Source organism: Pristiophorus japonicus, chromosome 16 (genome assembly GCF_044704955.1).
Source record: "Pristiophorus japonicus isolate sPriJap1 chromosome 16, sPriJap1.hap1, whole genome shotgun sequence".
Taxonomy (NCBI): Eukaryota; Metazoa; Chordata; class Chondrichthyes; family Pristiophoridae; genus Pristiophorus; species Pristiophorus japonicus.
The window spans coordinates 91,027,054-91,048,603 of record NC_091992.1 but is presented as its reverse complement, the minus strand read 5'-3'; the positions used below and the strand labels follow the sequence as shown (position 1 = coordinate 91,048,603).

Genomic DNA, 21,550 nt, shown 5'->3' with positions numbered 1-21,550 from the left:
GTACCAAGCCGGTGCGCAGCAGTGCACTCCGAGTGCTGTTACTGTCGATGGGGGTCAGACATTGCAGGCGCAATGAATGGGGCCTCAGGAGAAGCTCGCGATGTGGAAGGCGTGGCTTCAGGGCTGGAAGCTGCTGGCAGCTCCCAACCCTCAGGTGCTGTCGACCCGACTGCTATGGCACAGTGGGGGGGGGGTTCTGTGCCATGTCCCGATCCCGTCGATTGCCGCATTTCTTCGACAGCGTCGGCAGTTTGTTCCATCACGGTGATCATACGCGACATATCCGCCGACTGCCGCTCTGATAGAGCCGCGATGTTTGCAGCTATCATAGTCATGGCCTTGAGCAGCTCTCGACCTATGTCGACGCTGGCTTGTGACAGGCGCACCATGTCCTGGTACATGCCTACAACAACCGACCTTTCCTGCACCAATCTCCGTCGCTGCGGCAAAGGCGCTGCAACACTGGGGGTGTCTTGCTGCACACGGCTTGGTCCTGCAGAATCAGAAGAGACACGGGGGAATCCCCTGAATACAGACTCCATGGTTGAGGATGTTCCATCTGTCCCACATGGAGCTGGTCCGTCTCCACTCCCACCTCCACTGGCTCCAGGATCAGCGGCTCTTCCTCTTCCTCATCTCTGCCAGGGGTGAAGTCAGGAGAGGGCTGGGTGATGCCAGAGACAGAGGCAGTGGGTCTGTCATCTGGTCTCTCTGTAACCTGAAGATAAATAACATCATCTGTGTGATACTGAACCTACATTTACATGGTCATCATCATCATCATCAACAGTCCCTCGGGATCGAGGAAGACTTGTTTCCACTCTAAAAATGAGTTCTTATGTGAATGAACAGTACAATACGGGAAACACAGTCCGTCACAGGAGAGACAGACAATCGTTGAGGGAAAGGGTGGGTGGGACTGGTTTGCCGCACACTCTTTCCGTTGCCTGTGCTTGAATTCTGCATGCTCTCGGCGATGAAACTCGAGGTGCTCAGCGCACATGAGGGGTACATAAATAAAATCATTACTTACTCTTGCTACCCTCACTAGGTCATTCCACCTCTTACGGCAGGCAATTTGACCCAACTGGTACTGGTGGAGGACACAGTCTCACCGATCTCGTCCCATATTCTGTTGTACTCCTTTGGGGGTGGGGGCCGGGTGGGGGGGGGGGGGTGCTTTCCATGACCATCCTTCATTAGCTCAGAGTACCTCTCTGTTATATGCTCGTGAAGGGCAGGTAACTCCGTCTCATCGAAGGCAGGCTCCCTCAACCTCCCGTCCTTCTCGATGTTCCTGCGTTTCAACTATCTTTTTTTAACATTTCCATTATATTTATGTTGTTATGATTTTTGCTTTTTAAATGTGTCTTATTCTTCAAACTGTAGAATTATTAGTTGTTAGGAATATTTTTTAACTCTGTAATGTGTTTTTCAAGTAACTGCCCATCGACTAGCTTGCTGTTCCTTCTCACTCTCTTGCCGTCCTGTTCAAGTCACTGCGCATGCGCAGGTGACCCCTGACCACCAAAATTGCGGGTAAAGCGCTTCTGTAAAAAAAAAAGGGGAAAAAAAATTGCGCATCCGCAGTTCAGTGCCACACCATCCATCGAAGAGAAAGTCGATCTGGATTGACTACTAAGATACATAGCGCCCGCTGCAGACCGCTGACATACCGGCAAAAAAATGTTGACCAATTTTGTCCTCTTCGGTCTCGGCGGTATGCCGGTGGTTTGAAATGACGCACTGCCAGCATACCGCCTAGAAATGGGCAGACCTCATGCATCGGCCAATTTCGGCCTCTTAGGCTGGATTTTCGGTTCACTATTGCCTCTTTTTTCACCCAGGAGTGGCAGTAATGGCGGCAAGAATATTTTGGGGCGGGCGGCCAGCTTCCAGCGCCCTGCCAGAACATTCGGTGCCAGGTTTGCGGGGGTGCAGAGCAGTACCGTCCGGGAGAGGCGAGCCCGTGTGCAACGCCCCTGGTTGCGATACCGGCTCGATATTTGGTTGTCGCCCGATCCACAGCGTACCCTAGTAGCACCGCCTGTGTCAACGGGCGGTCCGAGCTGTACCGGTCACAGTGAGTGAAGTAATGTCCACCTGAGGTAAGTGTGATTAGATTTTATTTTTGCGATTAATGTTGATGTGGCACCAGTGATGTATTGGGAATGTTTTTGGTGAGTTTTTTTCAGATTTTTTTTTCCACAGAAGCCTCTCTTATGGCACTCCGAGGCCAGCTGTTTTGCTCGGGATTTTAAGTTGCTCAGCTGGCCGAGCGCCCTAAAAGAAGTGTGGAATGCCTCCCTTAGCGCTCCGCTCCACACTCGAGGCCGAGTGGTGAATCTTGTGGCTGGAGACGCAATCCATTTCCCAGCGCAAAATGTACCACTCCGCCAGGATTAACACCACAACAGAGGCGCAACCGAATGCCCACCCCTTGATATTTACACAGGATTGGTTCTGCCGTGCTGCTGCTTTAAGGTCAAAGTTTAAGCCTGGGTTCAAACAGGAATGTGACTGGGACAAGGTAACGCAAGGTGGCCAGTGTCCATGAAACCAAAATGTCTCTTCTGAGAAAGAGAGGAGTAGGAAGAAAATAAAACCCACAAAGTGATAAAGCTCCTTTGTAATGAACCGAACCAGATAACAGAGAAATGCCTTTTTCATTTTCCTCTTACGTACGTGGCATTTTAAAACTATCAAAGGTCAGATCTGTGAAACTTTGCCTGAAGCTGATCAGGTCTCTGATGAGGTTTTAAGGATTCTTCTTGAAATAACTTTCAGTCCCCGGAAGAAACAGCTATAAAATACTGATTATAGTTTTCAATACTGCAGTTGACAAGGTTTGGAAATTAATTGCTGAACACTGTACAGGTAGGCTTATCTAAAAGTGCGAGGAAAAGAGCCAATTTAAAAGTATTATTACAATTTTAACATGCTCCAATAATCTTACTCAATGCAGCAGAAGGAATACAGATGGAGATCGGAAGTTAATGGCTCATTTACCTGCAGATAGGTTTATTGTTCCTTCCCTCGAATGACTTTCTTATTCTTAGGCAGTCCCTCATATCGAGGATGACTTATTTCCACACCAAAAAGGGATGAGTTCACAGGTGTTTCAATGAAGGACCTAATATTCCAGGTGCCGAACTACATCCTGAAGGGTGGAAGATGCCTGTGCGTGGATTTGTTTAACATGTGGTGGCCGTTGCACACCAGCCACCATACGGACTTGACAGAGCTAGTTCTTGGTCCAGTGGCAAGGATTAACCAGGATGACTGAAGACCAGCTCTGCTGCATGGACCGAGTGCGCACACATATTGCAGTGTTGGCTGGCCCGTGCTGCCCCTGGCCCTGAACTCACGCCTCTCCTGGGCCTGATCACTCGCTGCTCTACACCCCGACCTCGCCGCCCCTGCTGCACCTGCCCACGCTCCAATCAGCGACCTACATTATGGTGACGTCCAATCCAGTCGCCTTCTTCACTGCCGTTACCATCCTGCACCAGCTCGCGCTGCTCGCTGAAGCGATATGCCACCACGCTGCTCCCAGGGCCACTCGCCACTCGGCTTTTATGGCCCCGACCTGCCGCTGGTGTTCTCACGCAGCTCGGGTATCCTCGCTGCTGCCCGAATAACTTTAATGGGTGTTGCACTAAGCCATACAGATAAGCAATGTTCCCTGTCAATATTTTTTCTGTGTGCACAGCCCCTTTAATGGGCTGCGCGCCAATTCAAATCTTCGCGCAGGCGCGGTTTTTCCATTGACGAGCCAGCAAGTAGCCTGCACGGGCCCTCCAGGCCATGCACAGCTTGACGGGAAGATTGCAGATACGCAGTGTGAATGTTATCATTGGGTTCAGTGTCCCTGCGCTCAGGATGAAGAAAAAAAATTAGCCATGGCCCCCATACCAGATCTTTATCCAGTGATCCTGTACTGGAAAGTGACCGTGCAGCCATCAACGAACTTCTTTGTCATTAAGATTGAGACCATCCGTTCAGTTGCCTCCACCACTTTCTTCCCTTCCCCTAGCCCACCAGGCCAAACCTCCCCTCAGGTTTCCCCCCTCCCCGGCCCTAATCCTGAACTCACATCTCTTTCTAGTTTCTCTCCTATCTCCCTTCATGCCCTCTCCGAGCTCATCTTGTCCATGAGACCCAGCTGCTGCTCCCTTGAGCCTATTCTCACCAAACTAGTGACCACCCAACTTCCCTTCCTGGTCCCCAAGTTAGAATCATAAGAAAAATAGGACACAGAAGGAGACCCTTCGGCCATCGTATATCCCTCTCCTCAGGCACAGTCCCTCTCGCCTTCAAATCTGAGTGGGACTACCCTTGCCAAGTTCCATTCTTATCTATCCATTCGTAGCCAGAGAATCACTTGCAATGGCTTGTCCCACTCCCATACCGTTAGCCTTGGAGTCCCCTGAGGATCTATCCTTGGTTCCCTCCTATTTCTCATCTGCAGGTCAGGTTCCACATGTACGCTGACGACACCCAGCTCGACCTCACCAGTGTTATGTATGTAAACTTTACTAGTGTGTAAGATTTGCCACCAGGGGACGCACCTGTTGGAGCCCCAAGGGTCACCTGCACACCCTGGGCAAACAGGTATAAAAGGTAGTCTACTATGCTGCTTCCTCACTCTGGAGTTACATTAATGAGACCAAGGTCACAACAGTTTGAGCTTACAGTATACAGTCTTGTGGAGTTATTCTGAACACAACAACCAGCACCTCTCACGACCCCTCTATGGTCTCTGATTTGTCACATTGCTTGTTTGGCACCCAGTACTAGATGAGCAGCAATTTCCTCCAACTAAATATTGGAAGACCAAAGCTATTGGTCTTTGTTCCTTGCGACAAACTCCATCCCTCTCCCTGGCAACTGTCTGAGGAGGAACGAGACCGTTCACAACCTTGGAGTCGTATTTGACCCCGAGATGAACTTCCGACCACACATCCGCTCCATCACCACGACTGCCTGCTTCCACCTCCGTTACATCGCCCATCTCACTGTCTGCCTCAGCCCATCTCACTGTCTGCCTCAGCCCAACTCACTGTCTGCCTCAGCCCATCTCACTGTCTGCCTCAGCCCATCTCACTGTCTGCCTCAGCCCATCTCACTGTCTGCCTCAGCCCATCTGCTGCTGAAACACTAATGCAACAACAATAACAACTTGTAATTTATATAGCTCTTTTCATGTGGTAAAACATCCCAAGGCACTACGCAGGAGTACTATAAGACAAATAAAATTGACACTGAGCTACATAAGAGAAATTAGAGCAGGTGACCAAAAGCTTGGCCAAAGAGGTAGATTTTAAGGAGCGTCTGAAAGGAGGAAAGAGCGTTAGAGAGGCGGCGAGGCTTAGGGAGGGAGATCCAGAGCTTGGGGCCCAGGCAACAGAAGGCACGGCCAGTAATGGTTGAGCGATTATAATCAGGGATGCTCAAGAGGGCAGAATTAGAGGAGCGCAGATATCTCAGAGGGACACAGGGCTGGAGAAGATTACAGAGATAGTGAGGGGCGAGGCCATGGAGGGACTTGAAAACAAGGATGAGAATTTGGAAATTGAGTCGTTGCTTAACCCGGAGCCAATGTAGGTCAGCGAGGGATGATGGGTGAGCGGGACTTGGTGCGAGTTAGGACACTGGCAGCCGAATTTTGGATGACCTCTAGTTTACATAGGTAGAGTGTGGGAGGCCAGCCAGTAGTGTGTTGGAATAGTCAAGTGTAGAGGTAACAAAGGCATGGATGAGTTTTTCAGCAGCGGATGAATTGAGACAGGGGCGGAGATAGGCAATGTTACGGAGGTGGAAATGGTCGGTCTTAGTTATGCTGTGAATATGTGGCGGGAGGGTCAAATATGACAACAAGGTTGCGAACAGTGTGGTTCAGCCTTAGACATATGTTGGGGAGAGGGATGGAGTCTATGGCTAGGGAATCCATGCCTTTGTTACCTCTTGACTGGACTATTCTGATGCTCTCCTGACTGGCCTCCCATCGTTCACCCTACATAAACTTCAGTTCATCCAAAAGTTGCTGCCCATATCCGAACTCGCACCAAATCCCGCTCACCCATCACCCCTGTGCTCGGTGACCTACATTTGCTCCCGGTCTGGCAACGCCTCGCTTTTAAAGTTCTCACCCTTGTCTTCAAATCCCTCCATGGCCTTACCCCTCCGTATCTCTTTCACCTCCTCCAGGCCTACAACCCTCCGCGATCGCTGCTCTCTTCCAATGCTGGTCTCTTGCACATCCGTGATTTTAAATCGCTCCCTCATTGGCGGCCATGCCTTCAGCTACCAAGGCCCCAAGGTCTGGAATTCTCTCCCTAAACCTCTCCGCCAGTCTACCTTCCTTCAAGAATCTCCTTAAAACCTATCTCTTTCAACAAGCTTTTGGTCATCTGTCCTAATATCTCCTTATGTGAATCAGAATCAAATTTTGTTTGATACCGCTCCTGTGAAGTACCTTGGGAAGCTTCACTACTTTAAAGGTGCGACATACATACAAGTTGTTGTTCTTGAAAGTACTGGGCTCATCTGCAATGCCTCTTCCAGTTGAATAGCCTGCTGTAAAGACTCACACATGAACAGTAGCCACTTGGGCAAGGTCATGGATGGCTGCTGGCACCCTTTGGAACTGTGACCTAGCAAGAGTCAATCAACTCTAAGGAGTTCAGGAGATTGAGAAAATAGAAAAATAGAGATGGGGCGGGGGAGAGCACAATTCACCATGGTTTTCTTCATGAATTATGTAAGAGTCAATTCAACTTAAGCTACTCAGAAAAAGGGCCACTTGAACCATTTGAGTTTAAGTTAGGAGCCTCTACAGCAGAGAGCACCATCAAATTGTTCATTTTTGCTTTTGACCCCTCAACCTATGCCAATCACAGACCGTAAACACCAACACACTCAGTGAGCTCAATTTTCCCCAGTGATTTGCACCATTTTTTTCGAGCAGGCTGCTTTTTTTGGCCTAAGTTTACAAAAACAGTTTCCCCGATCAATTTGCACCAATGTAACTCAGTTATGAATTTTTTTAGGTAAGTTTTTTTTTCAGCCAAAGGGGGCGTAACCTGCCACCCGCACCAATTCTGACCAGTTTGGCCAGCTGAGAGTTACTCCAGTTCTGCTTAGGCCAGCGTATGTGGCCTTTGCAGAAAAACCTTCTGGAGAGTTAAAGAAATCGGCGCAGGTAAGTGCAGCAGATGCCCGGACAGCAGCAGCAGGAGAGGTAAGAGAGAGGGGGAGAGAGAGGGGGAGAGAGGGGGAGAGAGAGGGGGAGAGAGGGGGGGGAGAGAGGTGGGGAAAGCCTTTCAGATGTAGTCAGGTGCAGGAACCAGGAGAGAGGAGGCCATTCGGCCTGGGATAGGGGCGGAGATCGGCACCAGGAGGGGGGAACTTCAATAATTGGAGGTAAGTTGCTGGAATGTATTTTAATGTGCTTTTAAGTTGCTGCAATTTATGTTAATGTGTTTTTAAGTTGCTGCAATGTATTTTAATGTGTTGCAAGCTGGCTGTATGTTTCACTTTGCAGCCTCAGCCCACATTGTGTCCCTGGTTACCGTGGCAACCCAAACTTTTTGGCGCAGATCAAGGTCCCACCCCAAAAACTAAAGGACAGGTTAGGCTGTGCCAAAATGAAGAAATCAAACGGGGAAACTCAGAACATTTTTTTTTGGCATACTTGGGCCCCCAAAAAAGGGCATAACTCTTCAAGTACACCAAAAAAAAGCACTGGGGAAAATTGGGCTCACAGTGTCATATATTAACGCTACCCAATTTATTAATGCAAATGAGAAGAATTAGAATATAGGCTTTTCTATACAAGTTAAAAACTGTTAGCTGTGGATTTGTAAAACCTGAAAATCTTTGGGACAGCAGGGAGGATATACTGACAAACTATGCTAATTAGTCATATTTGACAATGCTAATAACAAATCAAGAACCAGACATTACCCAACTTAATTTAAAAATAGCAAGCGCTATGTTTGTGGAACTTTAGTAGCCTCATTGTGGGGAGCATTTTGCTAATGAGACTGAATTTGAATAGCAAAATTACTTGTCCCCTGCAATTCAAAACCTGTCTCCAAGAAAAGTGGAGGTGGGAGAGACTAACTTGAGGATCCGGTGTTCATTAAAGAAAAAAATGCTTTTCAATCCGCCTTAAATTGAATAGTTTTTAAATATTGTTGTATCAAACAGAGAGATTCCCAATCAAACACCTGTCACACAGGTGAAGTATTGCCAGGTATTATACCAAGCCCCTTTCATATCGTCTTCAGTGCATCTCCGTTGTGAGGAAATGTACCGTGGATCCAATCCTTGTTAAAGCTTCTGTGCTGGCATCAGATGGCACTTGGAAAAATTCCTCCATGATTTATTATCAAGTCTGTTTTGTCACCAAGATATACATGAAGATGTGAAGGCGATTGCATGCAGTTCTGGTCACCACATTACAGGAAAGATGTGATTGCACTAGAGAGGGTACAGAGGAGATTTACGAGGATGTTGCCTGGACTGGAGAATTTTAGCTATGAGGAAAGATTGGATAAACTGGGGTTGTTTTCGTTGGAATAGATGAGGCTGAGGGAAAACCTTATTGAGGTGTATAAAATTATGAGGGGCCTAGCTAGAGTGGATAGGAAGGACCTATTTCCCTTAGCAGAGGGGTCAATAACCAGGGGGCATAGATTTAAAATAAGTGGCAGGAGGTTTAAAGGAAATTTGAGGAGAATTTTTTTCACTCAGGAGGGTGGTGGGGGTCTGGAACTCACTGCCTGAAAGTGTGGTAGAGGCAGAAACCCTCAGCACATTTAAAAAGTACTTGAATATGCACTTGAAGTATTGTAACTTACAGGGCTACGGACCAAGAGCTGGAAAGTGGAATTAGGCTGGATAGCTCTTTGTCGGCCAGCGCGGACACGATGGGCTGAATGGCCTCCTTCTATGCTGTAAATTTCTATGGTTCCATGGTATAGATTGGAAACTTGAGTTTGTTTGTGTGAGTACAATGTGTACATCACTAGGATGTTGAGAAAGAAGTCTTCAAGGAATGTTAAAAATGTACAAAGGACGATACTATTGTAAAAAGGGGAAAAAGAATACGGAAGAATATTTTTTGTTCAAAGTACCTCTTCCCCCATTTTATGAAAAATAATATTACGAAACATTTCTTTCACCAGTTTGATTTTAAAGGAACGGTTTTATTTCCAACATGGAGACCCTGGAATAGACTTGCCCTCTCTGGTAGGCCACGCCATTGTCGGGCCAACAGCAACAGTTCTAGAGGGTTCCGCTGCCCCCTGCTGCCAACAACTGCCCTGCGATCTGTTCCTGGGCCATCTTACCCGAGGGATTCATGCTGCAGGCTGCTCTGCTCCAGCAATGCCTTCCATCCCAACCTCAGATATGCCCGTCCCATACTGCACTCGCGTGATATTTCCATTTATCATATCAAACATCATCACCCCAGAGTAAAGTTGTTAATTTAGTGCCAACTTATCACCAGGATTGATATATTGGCTGGAAGTTCTTCAGAACTGGGTGAAAACAATCCACATTTGGCTTAAAATCCCTTGTAGCCACGGGAGCGGAGTCTTGAATCCTCTTCAGTCTTGCGTCTCGCATGGTCAATGTGATCTCTTGGACTGGTTTCACCTGAGAGGATTGGAGAGGAATTTTCCCGCGTTTTGCCCCTCTTATTGGCCCCGAGTTTCTTTCTGGGGTTTTTTTGCATCTCCCAGGAGATTACATGGCTGCGGGGTGGGTGGTGGTTAGGAAGCATCTCCTCGATGCTCCAGGTTTCCTGAGTGTATGACAGTCTTGTGGGACCAGCTGGTCTTCTCTTGCCCATCATTTTCATGTGTTCATATGATACCCAACAGTCAGAGCAGTATGAGAGCCCAGGTATCAGATATAGAACAATCGCATTCTAATCTGATGCAAACCAGTGGAACAGCAGTAGTTTTTTTTTAGTATAGACAGGACTACTTTGAGATTTCTCATTGAGAAACACAATTGACAATGTCATTGTTACAGACTTCTGGCTTGGATATATACTTGAAAAGTAAAAATTTGCAGGGCTCTGAGTAAAGAGCAGGGAAGAACATAAGAATTAGGAGCAGGAGTAGGCCATTCGGCCCCTCGAGCCTGCTCCACCATTCAATTAGATCATGGCTGATCTTCTACCTCAATTCCACTTTCATGCACTATCCCCATATCCGTTGATTCCCTTAATATCCAAAAGTGGAGTGGGACTATCAGGATTGCCCATTCAAAGAGCCAGCACAGGCTGCTGGGCCAAATTAACTTCTTCTGTACTGTAAAATTCTACGATTCTGAGTCAGATAAAATAACATTATTAACTAGCCGATGTGCCTGTTGAACAGTGGAAAGACTTTTGTGATATACAGTGTCCCGGCAAAGAATGAAGTATACCTTCAGTTCTTCCAAGTCTGGCCTCTCCATGCTGACTACAGCAGCCAAAAGTTGGTCCTCCAAGCCGTCTCGTGTAACAGTGAAGTTAATGAGGGTACACTGGGCCTGCATCTCAGGTTGGTAATGGGGGTTTGCCAGTTTGGTGTGAAGGATGAGACGGAAGCTGGAATTGTACTCACATTCCTTGTCTCCAATTTTAATACACCTAGGTGGGGAAAGATTCATCTTTAGTCTCAAATGCAACAACATCAGTAGAATTGTATCCAATATCACAGTAACAAAGAGAAACACAAGGCAATGCTACTGACATAGCCTAGGAGAAAACAAATGTTAGGCGACTTGTTAAGTACATTATGGAACACTGGGTGCAGCACGCAACTGAGCATGTCATGGCACTTGTAATGTTTGTAAGCTTGTAATGTTTGTAGCTCCACACTGTGGATGTGGACGTATTGTGTACTGCTAGTGCAGGGTTAATAATAAACAGAACCAGGCAGTTTTCCGGAGGCTTCCGAGAGAGCTGCCTGCCATGTTAGGAGCTGTGTGTGCTGTGCTATGTGAAGATATCAAAGTTGGCGGCGAGATGGGATTTTTTCAGATGATTTAAAGCTTAAATTTTGTTGGTGAAGGATTCAGCCAGCCGACAGAAAGACTTTGGAAGTTTCTGTCTTTGGAAAAAAGCTATAAAATCCGAGGTAAAATACAGCACACGGTGTGAATAGCTAGAGATTAAAATGGCAGATGTAATCGGACATTTTGGGGAATATAGACACGACCGGGAATGTTTTAAAGCGTATGTGGATCGGCTAAAAATTTATTTCACTGCAAATAACATAATCGAAGTTCCAGACAATGCAGTCCAGAACCGGGCTGTGTTGGAAAGTAAGAAAGTGATCTTCTTATCGGTGGTGGGTCCGGCATTATACGAAACCCTTGTAAATCTGCTTGTGCCTGACGAGCCAAAGGACACAACGCTTAAAGAGATTTTAACGAAGCTGGGGCAGCACTATAACCCCAAACCGTTAGAAATTGCTGAAAGCTATCGTTTCGGGATTCGGAATCAAAAGGCTGATGTAAGTATTAGTGATTACATCGTAGCATTAAAAAAGCTATCAATGCACTGCAATTTTGGAAACTTTCAAAACCGAGTATTACGGGATCGTTTTGTTTGTGGGGTGAAAAATGATGCGATCAGAAGGAAGTTATTGATGGATGACTTGACTTTTGAGATTGCTTGTCAGACAGCAAGGTCGATGGGCATGGCCGAACAATATTCCCGAGAATTAAATAATAATTACGGTTGTCAGTCAACTGAGGTAAATCACCTGCAGGTTCAAAGTAAAAGACGGTGGGGGCCCAAAGTCTCAGAAACTGGAAATTCTAACAGAGCATCAAAGTCGTGCTATAGGTGCCTGGGACAACACATTGCTCAAAGTTGTCCATACGTGAAGGCAGAGTGTTTCTTCTGCAGGAAGACTAGGCATCTTGTGAAGGCATGCCGACTGAAGGGTAAACCAGCTTCCAAAGCTATGAACCCAGCGTTCAAAGCTATGAGTAGAAATCCCAAGAGACGACATAGCATGGAAGAACAACAACAGGACGAGGAGATGAGGACGAGTTACACGTCATCAGGAGCACGTGGTTAACGGACAGTGATTCGGAAAGCATCAAAATCCACATAGATGTTGCAGGATTCAAGATACCAATGGAAATGGACACGGGTACATCCGTGAGTGTCATACCGGAGTCAGTATACCGCAACAAATTGGAGAAATCCAAGATAGAGCTACGAGCCTACTCAGGCGAGAAAATTCCTGTGGTAGGTCGTATCACCGTGCCAGTGAAATATAAAGATCAATTTCAGAACTTGCCTTAATAGTAGTGAAAGGAGACAAGTCTGCCTTACTAGGAAGAAATTGGTTGAGCTCACTGAAGCTGGATTGAAGTAAGATTTTCTGTGTGGAAGCGAGATTTGCATCAACGGATGAGGTTATCAAGAAGTATCTGAAGGTGTTCTGCGAAACGGGCAGTCCGATCCAAGGCTTCAAGGTGAGTGTCAGGGTACAGAGGGATGCTAGATCGGTTTACTACAAGCCACGTTCCATACCATATGCACTCAAGGAGAAAGTTGAGCAAGAACTCAAAAGACTAGAGACTGAGAACATTATTTGTAAGATAGATCAATGTAATTGGGCTACACCCATTGTTGTTGTACCTAAGTCGATGGTAAGGTAAGATTGTGTGGTGATTATAAAGTAACCGTAAACCAGGTTCTCGAGGGTAATGTCCCCAATACATTGCCGAATATAGAAGATTTGTTCACAACACTGACAGGTGGTCGGATCTTCTCAAAACTGGTTCTTACGAATGCCTACTTACAGCTCGAACTCGATGAGGAGTCCAAGTCATGTTTGACTATAAATACTCATCTAGGCCTGTATCAATTTAATAGGCTACCGTTTGGAGTGTCTTCCGCCCCTGTCATATTCCAAGGGGTGATGAAACAGATTTTGCAAGGTATTGAAGGGGTAGTATGTTATTTGGATGATATACTAATTTCAGCACCAAATAGGCAAATTCATAATAACATTTTGAATGAATTCCTCAAAGTCCTAGAGAAGCACAGAGTACGAGTGTCTGCTCGTAAGTCTGAGTTATTTAAAAACTCAGTGGAGTACTTAGGGTACAGAGTAGACAAAGATGGTTTACATCCAACCATGGAAAAATTGGATGCAATCAGAAATGCACCCACTCCCAGGAATGTCACTGAACTTCATTCATTCTTGGATCTTTTGAACTATTATGGGAAGTTCCTACCAAATTTGGCTACAGTATTACATCCACTGAATGAACTTTTGAAAAAACAGGTCCATTGGAAGTGGTCAAAAGAATGCAATACAGCTCTCAAGGAGTGTAAAAGCAAATTGGTAGAGAGCACCATGTTAGTTCACTATGACATATCTAAGGAGATTAAGCTAGCATGTGATGCCTCTCCGTATGGAGTTGGGGCAGTAACCGCTCATGTATTAAGTAGTGGGGAGGAGAGACTAATTGCTTTTGCTTCACGCGCTCTCAGTGCCAGTGAGAGTAATTATGCTCAAATTGTTGGGGAAGTCCAGAACCAGGGGTCACAGTCTAAGGGGTAAGTCATTTAGGACCGAGATGAGGAGAAACTTCTTCACCCAGAGAGTGGTGAACCTGTGGAATTCTCTGCCACAGAAAGTTGTTGAGGCCAATTCACTAAATATATTCAAAAAGGAGTTAGATGTAGTCCTTACTACTAGGGGGATCAAGGGTATGGCGAGAAAGCAGGAATGGGGTACTGAAGTTGCATGTTCAGCCATGAGCTCATTGAATGGCGGTGCAGGCTCGAAGGGCCGAATGGCCTACTCCTGCACCTATTTTCTATGTTTGGCATTAATTTTTGGGGTCAAGAAGTTTCACAAATACTTGTAAAGTCGTAAGTTCACCATCGTTACGGACCATAAGCCCCAAACAGCAATCCTCCATCCAAAGTCCCCAGTTCCAACATTAACTGCAGCCGAATGCAGAGATGGACTTTGATTTTGTCAGCATATACATATAATATTGAATACAGATGATCAGCTGATCACAGTAATGCTGATGCACTGTCTAGATTGCCTTCCCCATCACAAGTTACACCCGATAGGGAAGAAGTTTTTTATTTTTCATACATTGATGAACTGCCAGTCACGGCTGAAAAGATTGGTAGGGCAACCAAACGTGACCCAGTGATGTCAAAGGTATATGAGTATATTGCAAATGGATGGCCAAACCAGGTAACAGACAAAGATACACATCCATTCTTCATTCGGAGGAATTAATTATCAGTAGATAAAGATTGTATCATGTGGGGTGCAAGAGTGGTTATACCAAATAAATTCAGGTCCAAATTATTAGGAGACCTCCACGACCAGCACCTGGGAATGTGCTTGACCAAGAGTTTTGCACGCAGTTATTTATGGTGGCCAGGTCTTGATAAAGATATAGAGTACATCGTGAGTCAGTGTACGACATGTCAATCGGTAAGCAAGCAACCACCACCAGTACCATTACAGCCATGGAAATGGCCGTCCAGGGTGTGGCAAAGGCTACATATTGATTTTGCTGAGTTAGAAGGACAACAATTGTTCATTGTGATTGATAGCCATTCGAAGTGGGTTGGGGGTTTCCAATGTAGAAAATAACAAGTAAAACATTGGACATTTTACGAAAATTATTTTCTTCATTTGGCCTCCCTGAAGAGATTGTTTCAGATAATGGACCACAATTTTGTTCAGAAGAATTTGCACAATTCACAAGCAAAAATGGTGTGAAACATACCAAGGTTCCACCATACCATCCTGCTTCGAATGGTGCAGCAGAGCGCACTGTACAAATTGTAAAACGTGCCCACATAAAACAAATGTTAGATCCAAATCATTGTCATTGGATTACAAATTGGCTAATGTTTTGATTACATATCGAATACTCCTCATACAACTACTGGTAGAATACCAGCAGAGTTGTTTCTCAAACGACAGCCATGAACCAGATTCTCATTGTTAAAGCCAAATTTGGCACAGTCCAAAGAAGAAACACAATTAAGACAGAAAGAGAATCATGATAGAGGTAGAGTAAAAGAGAGAAGTGTGAAATTAAACCAGAAGGTGAGAGTGAAGAACCATCACCATAAATGGGTAAAATGGTTACCAAGAAGAGTGGTGAAAATATGTGGTCCTCGCACATATTTGGTAAAGATGTTTGATAATGGACAGGTTAGGTTTGTTCATATTGCTCATATTTTACCTACAGACATGGAAGGAGTTGAAGGTGGGAATGAATCAATTATTTCTGACGCATCAGATAGTTTTGATACACCAGTAGCAAATCCTAAATCCAATGTACTGGAAACAAATCCAGGAGAGAATCAGAATGAAAGTCTGAGTCCGAGTCAGGGAAACAAAGAGCCTGAAGTTAGAGTGAATTCAAATGAAATTCAAGGAAATTCCATAGAGGGAAACATTCCTCAGGATGAGCCTTGAATGAGTGTGAAATCGACAACATGTTTGGAAGGTTCTATTCGAGAGCGAAGGTATCCTTTTCGAAACAGAAAACAAGTGGTAAAGTTAAATTTGTAAATATGGAAAAAAAATAAGTTTATATCCTGTGTTATGTATAAACATGAAAGTTATGTATGATGTTTGTTATAATAACTTCTTCATTAAGGAGAGAGAAGTGTAATGTCTGTAAGCTTGTAATGTTTGTAGCGCCACACTGTGGATGTGGACGTATTGTGTACTGCAAGTGCAGGGTTATTAATAAACAGAACCAGGCAGTTTTCCGGAGGCTTCCGAGAGAGCTGCCTGCCATGTTGGAAGCTGTTGCTTGTGCTCTGTGAATATATCACAGCACTACATGGCACCTATGCGGTAAGGAGACCCTTGACGTTATGCATAAGCCATTAGGACTGCATGGGACTGGCTTTTCCTGTTGGATGCTTTGGTTTGTAAGTTTTATATTGAGACAATTTAGAAACAATCAAGTTTTGAGATGTTACACCATTGCTCCACCAACTAGACCCCCTGAGGTAAATCCATTCTGTCATGTATTATATAAATGTTGGCCACAAAGGATCAGAATTCAGGTAGTGCTACGATTGGGAGCTAAACTTGTACCAGATCTTTCCTGTGCTAGCAATGCTCTTGCTGAGGATCTGGATGGAGTTTGAAAGTATGTTTTATTGATTCAGACTTCAGATGTTCCCCAGAAGTTACTAAGAACTACAGTCTTAACTTCTTAAGCATGTTTCGTTCATTTTCTTACCTGCCCTTTTTAATGGTTTCTCGGCCCAATAGAGGCCCCAGCACAGGATCCATTGATTCTTCTAGGTTTTCAATCAGGACCACTTCACCGGCCCCAAGAGCATTTTCCATTATGTCGAGGTAACTTAAAATAAAACCACAAATATATTTAAATGTCTCGTATTCCTCTTGGTTGACCACGTTAGTTATGTACAATGATTCATTAAAGCCCTATCTGACACTGACTTGTGTGTTCATTAATGTTTGAAATAGATAATGTTCTTTTCCCCACAGGCTTTTCAAAAATCAAAGCATCTTAACATTATCTGCAGAAACAGCTCAATGAACCTTCCGTATTAATTCAGAATGAGTGGTTTAAAGCAATATTACTCTCATAATAAACCGCGCGGGACATCTGATGTATTCTCTGACCTTCCCTTAGTCAATATGCAGCAAAGTCGATTCTTTTGTGAATGATAATATAACCATCATCATACCATCATAGGCAGTCCCTCGGAATCGAGGAAGACTTGCTTCCGCTCCCAAAGTGAGTTCTCTGGTGGCTGAACAGTCCAATATAAGAGCCACAGACCCTGTCACAGGTGGGACAGACTTTCGTCAAGGGAAGGGGTGGGTGGGACTGGTTTGCCACACGCTCCTTCTGCTGTCGGCGCTTGACCTCTTCACACTCTTTGCGTTGAGACTCGAAGAGCTCAATGCCCTCCTAACCAAAGCTGTTGAAATTCCAACTTACAAGAGAAATCAATCCTTTTGCTTCCAACAGGAACAGCACCTACAACTGAAGAGTTAGCATCCAGTTGATCGGTGAAATGTTTCCTATAATATATAGGGGGAGAAATTCGGTTGGTTAGCACTAACGGGGCACTAAGCACCTCCCACCCGAGCGCCGTGCTCTCAGCGCCTGCTGCGAACTTCAGTGAAGGTTTAGTGGTGGCGCTGACAGTTTGCACTGTGCTCGCTAGCACCGTCCACTGGGTGACTTCACCGAATGTGCAACGCCCCTGTAATCACCTAAATTCAGCCTTTCACTTGCCGTAGCGCCTGGTGCTGACACCGGCAGGGTAAAGCAGTCGGTCCAGCGATGATATCATCCGGACGGAGTGCGAGGTCAGTGCTGAAACTTCCGTTTTTCAACTTCTATTCATTTGTTGCAGTAGTGGGGATGTGTGGGTAAGGTTTATTGAATTTTTCAGCAAGATTTTTTTTTCATCGTCAGGCGCCAAAAAATGGAGTCAACTTCCTGCGCTATCGCTCCGTGAGCACCCAAAGAGGAGTGTGGAACTCTTCCCTTAGCGCTCCACTCTCCTCTTGGGGTGATACAACTGAATATCTCACTTTGAGGAGGTAAACATCGCCCGACGCTAAAAGTAGCACTCTGGCGCCTCACCGCCTCAGAGCGAGCATTACTGAATCTCGAGCCCATACTTTTTTCACTTATATTGGGTTCAATTTTCCCCAGTGATTTGCAACATTTTTTTGGAGCAGGCTGCTTTTTTTGGCCGAAGTTAAAAAAAACAGTTTCCCCGATCAATTTGCACCAGTTACGATTTTTTTAGGTACAATTTTTTTTTCAGCCAAAGGGGGCGTGGTCTGCCAGCCGCACCAATTCTGGTCAGTTAGACAAGTTTGACCAGCTGAGAGTTACTCCAGTTCTTCTTAGGCCAGTGTATGCGGCCTCCGCAGAAAAACCTTCCGGAGAGTTAAGGAAATCAGCGCAGGTAAGTGCAGCAGATGTCCGGAGAGCAGCAGCAGGAGAGGTAAGGGGGAGAGAGCGGGAGAGAGCGGGAGGGGAAGTTTTCGATATAGTTAAGTGTGGGGACCGGGAGGGAGGAGGCCACTCGGCCTGGGCTGGGGTGGGGGAGCGGACTGGGAGGCCACTCGGGGCGAGGATCGGGCGGGTGAGCGGGATCGGCAAGCCCTTCAGTCTGGAATAGGGGCAGGGATCGGCACCAGCATCTGGAGGAAGGGGGACACTTTACTAATTGGAGGCAAGTTGCCACAATATATTTTAAATTGTTTTTAAGTTGCTGCAATGTTTAATGTCCTTGTGCAGGTTGCGAGCTGGCTGAATGGTTCACTTTATAGCCTCAGCCCACATTGTTGGTTACCGTGGCAACCTGATCTTTTTGGCGCAGACCAAAGCTCCACCCCCCAAAACTAAAGGGCAGGTTAGGCTGCGCCAAAATGAAGAAATCCAAGAAACTTAGAACATTTTTTTTTTGGCCTACTTGGGCCCCAAAAAAACAGGCGTAACTCTTCAAGTACGCCAAAAAAACAGCTTTGGGGAAAATTGAGCACATTAAGTTAAATGCTAGGTGCTCCAGTTCATAGCGTTTTATTATGCACAAAATGACTTACATTATATCTGAATGTATTTATTTAAAAGTCAAATAATAAAGTATATATTTTAATGCCAGCAGGTAGATTTGTAACTCAAGGATGCAAATAATTAATTACTACACTTACGAATTGTTAAAAAAATATCTACTTATTACTTTATCAATCTCAGCCTTGAAAACATTAATTCACTCAGCACCCACTTACCCACAGGTTTTTGGGGAGTGAGTTCCAGATTTCCACTACCCTTTGGGCTAGATTTTCAGATTTCGCCGAAAACGCTGTTTTTTTGCCAAAATTACCATTTTCGCTGCTCTACCGTTTTTAGGCCGAACTTTCAACCTTTACGTGTGCATTGGTAAAGTCGGCATTGCACGAGACTTCGCGGTGCAAACCACGAGTTTCGGCAACCTTTGTCCAGGGCTGCGAGGGAGGCCTTGGAAGGGGGAAAAATATATATATATATATATATATATATTGCAAAAAACATTCAAAAAACATTCACAAAACTCTTACCTACTAAATCACTGAAAAATAATTAAAATATGAAAACTTTAACTTACCTTTTTTGCAGGTCTTCATACACCGCTGCTGGCAGGGCTGCACTGACAGGTTTGACCTGTTGGTATTCTGGGAGCAGAGTACGGGTCCGGAGAGAGCCGAAAGTACGACGGTAATGCAACTCGCAGCGTTGCACGTCGTTTCACATCGGCGCTTCCCTCCCCGGCGGTATGTGGAAGCGCCGCTGCAGAAACGTGCCCGAAGATCCCGTCAACCGGCTTTTCGCCACGGAGGGTCAAATCGCGGCGAAAACCCGATCGCAAAGTTGGCGAAAAATGCAGTCCTTTGTGTGAAAAAAATGCTTCCTGATTTCACTTCTAAATGGCCTAGATTTATTTATAAGATTACAACCCTTTTTCTGGACTGCCACCCCACCTGCCCCCCACCTCCCGCCCACCACCTCAGACGAAACAGTTTCTCTGTATCTATCATAATGAATCCCTTTAACGACCTTAATTAGATCACCCCTCAGCCATCTGTACTCCATAACAGAACTCAAAGTGAATGTGCGGAGGGTAATAAAAGAGTGAAAGGCCCTTCAGTTTGTTCTTAGCTGGACTGATAAGCTAAAACTTTGCTTGGGAGGAAAATGCCAAGTCTCGTCATGTAACAGGCACACCTCCTGGTGGATAAGAATGGTGAAACATGGGCAATAAGTCAGAGCTGGCCTCAATACCTGCAGCACAGTTCCCTGCTGAAGCAGGAAGGCAGAAGCCACAAAGAGGAAAGAGATAATAAGATCTTCTAGATCAGTATGTGGGATAGAATTTCTTAAAGTGTACATCTGGCACTTTACAGTATCATAGAAAAGTATTCCAAAACAACTATCAATTAATCAAGTGCATAATAGCACACTATTGTAGCTCTACATCAAGAGGAAGTATGAAGCAGATATTGGTTATCTTCCCGTGGGTAATGGAAGGGCAAATCCAGTTCCCATACAGTTCAAAGCAGCTCAGACAGAGAGCTGCAAAAAGGTCACCTCCCTACTTCTGGCCAAGGAAAGATGCACGATGAAGTGGAAATTACTGGGGGTGAAGCAATTAAACTTTAACACTGCTTAAAAAAAATACAACACTGATACTAGGGTTAGAGTCTAGCAATAACATTAACAATTCAGCAGCATTTACACAGAGGGCAATGGGGGTTTGCAGGTTGGTTTGAACTACAAAACTATTAATAAAACAATAGATGGAAATTTGCTCCCAGAATCAAGAACAAATGGCACAATAGGTTAAAACACTCAGTGACCAGTGTCTGAATCTAGACCAGATAGACGGCACAAATGTTTGCCTTCTCTGACAGCTGTAAGCACACATAATTCCAAGACTGGGAATTAAACATACAGGGGTATCTGACGATTCAGAAAGATAGGTAAGAAGGGAAAGGAGGTGGGGTAGCTCTGTTAATAAAAGATGATATCAGGGCAGTTGTGAGGGATGATATTGGCTCCAATGAACAAAATGTTGAATCATTGTGGGTGGAGATTAGAGATAGTAAGGGGAAAAAGTCACTGGTCGGCATAGTTTATAGGCCCCCAAATAATAACTTCACGGTGGGGCGGGCAATAATCAAGGGAATAATGGAGGCATGTGAAAAAGGAATGGCAGTAGTCATGGGGGATTTTAACCTACATATCGATTGGTCAAATCAAATCGCACGGGGTAGCCCGGAGGAGGAATTCATAGAATGCATATGAGATTGTTTCTTAGAACAGTATGTAACAGAACCTACAAGGGAGCAAGCCATCTTAGATCTGGTCCTGTGTAATGAGACAGGAAAAATAAACGATCTACTCGTAAAAGATCCTCTCGGAATGAGTGATCACAATATGGTTGAATTTGTAATACAGATTGAGGATGAGGAAGTTGTGTCAGAAACGAGCGTACTATGCTTAAACAAAGGGGACTACAGTAGGATGAGGGCAGAGTTGGCTAAAGTAGACTGGAAACAAGGACTAAACGGTGGCACAATTGAGGAACAGTGGAGGACTTTTAAGGAGCTCTTTCATACTGCGCAACAAAAATATATTCCAGTGAAAAAGGTTGGCAAGAGAAGGGATAACCAGCCGTGGATAACCAAGGAAATAAAGGAAAGTATCAAATCAAAGACCAATGCGTATAAGGTGGCCAAAGTTAGTGGGAAACTAGAGGATTGGGAAAATTTTAAGCAACAGCAAAGAATGACTAAAAAAGCAATAAAGAAAGGGAAGATAGATTTCGAAGGTAAACTTGCGCAAAACATAAAAACAGATAGTAAAAGCTTTTACAGATATATAAAATGGAAAAGAGTGACTAAAGTAAATGTTGGTCCCTTAGAAGATGAAAAGGGGGATTTAATAATGGGAAATGTGGAAATGGCTGAGACCTTAAACAATT

General features: G+C 45.1%; 1 protein-coding gene across 2 annotated transcripts in view; it reads right to left on the bottom strand.

Moving 5' to 3' along the window:
• Nucleotides 1–21,550, bottom strand: part of LOC139226653 (dynein axonemal heavy chain 9-like) — a 285,314-nt gene that overhangs the window by 175,649 nt on the left and 88,115 nt on the right. For both annotated transcript variants that reach the window (XM_070857558.1, XM_070857559.1), the window contains exons 7-8: nucleotides 16,276–16,398; nucleotides 10,450–10,654 (exon numbers count right to left, since the gene is read on the bottom strand). In XM_070857558.1, the coding sequence (XP_070713659.1) occupies nucleotides 10,450–10,654; nucleotides 16,276–16,398 (328 nt within the window). The remainder of the gene's footprint in view (nucleotides 1–10,449; nucleotides 10,655–16,275; nucleotides 16,399–21,550) is intronic.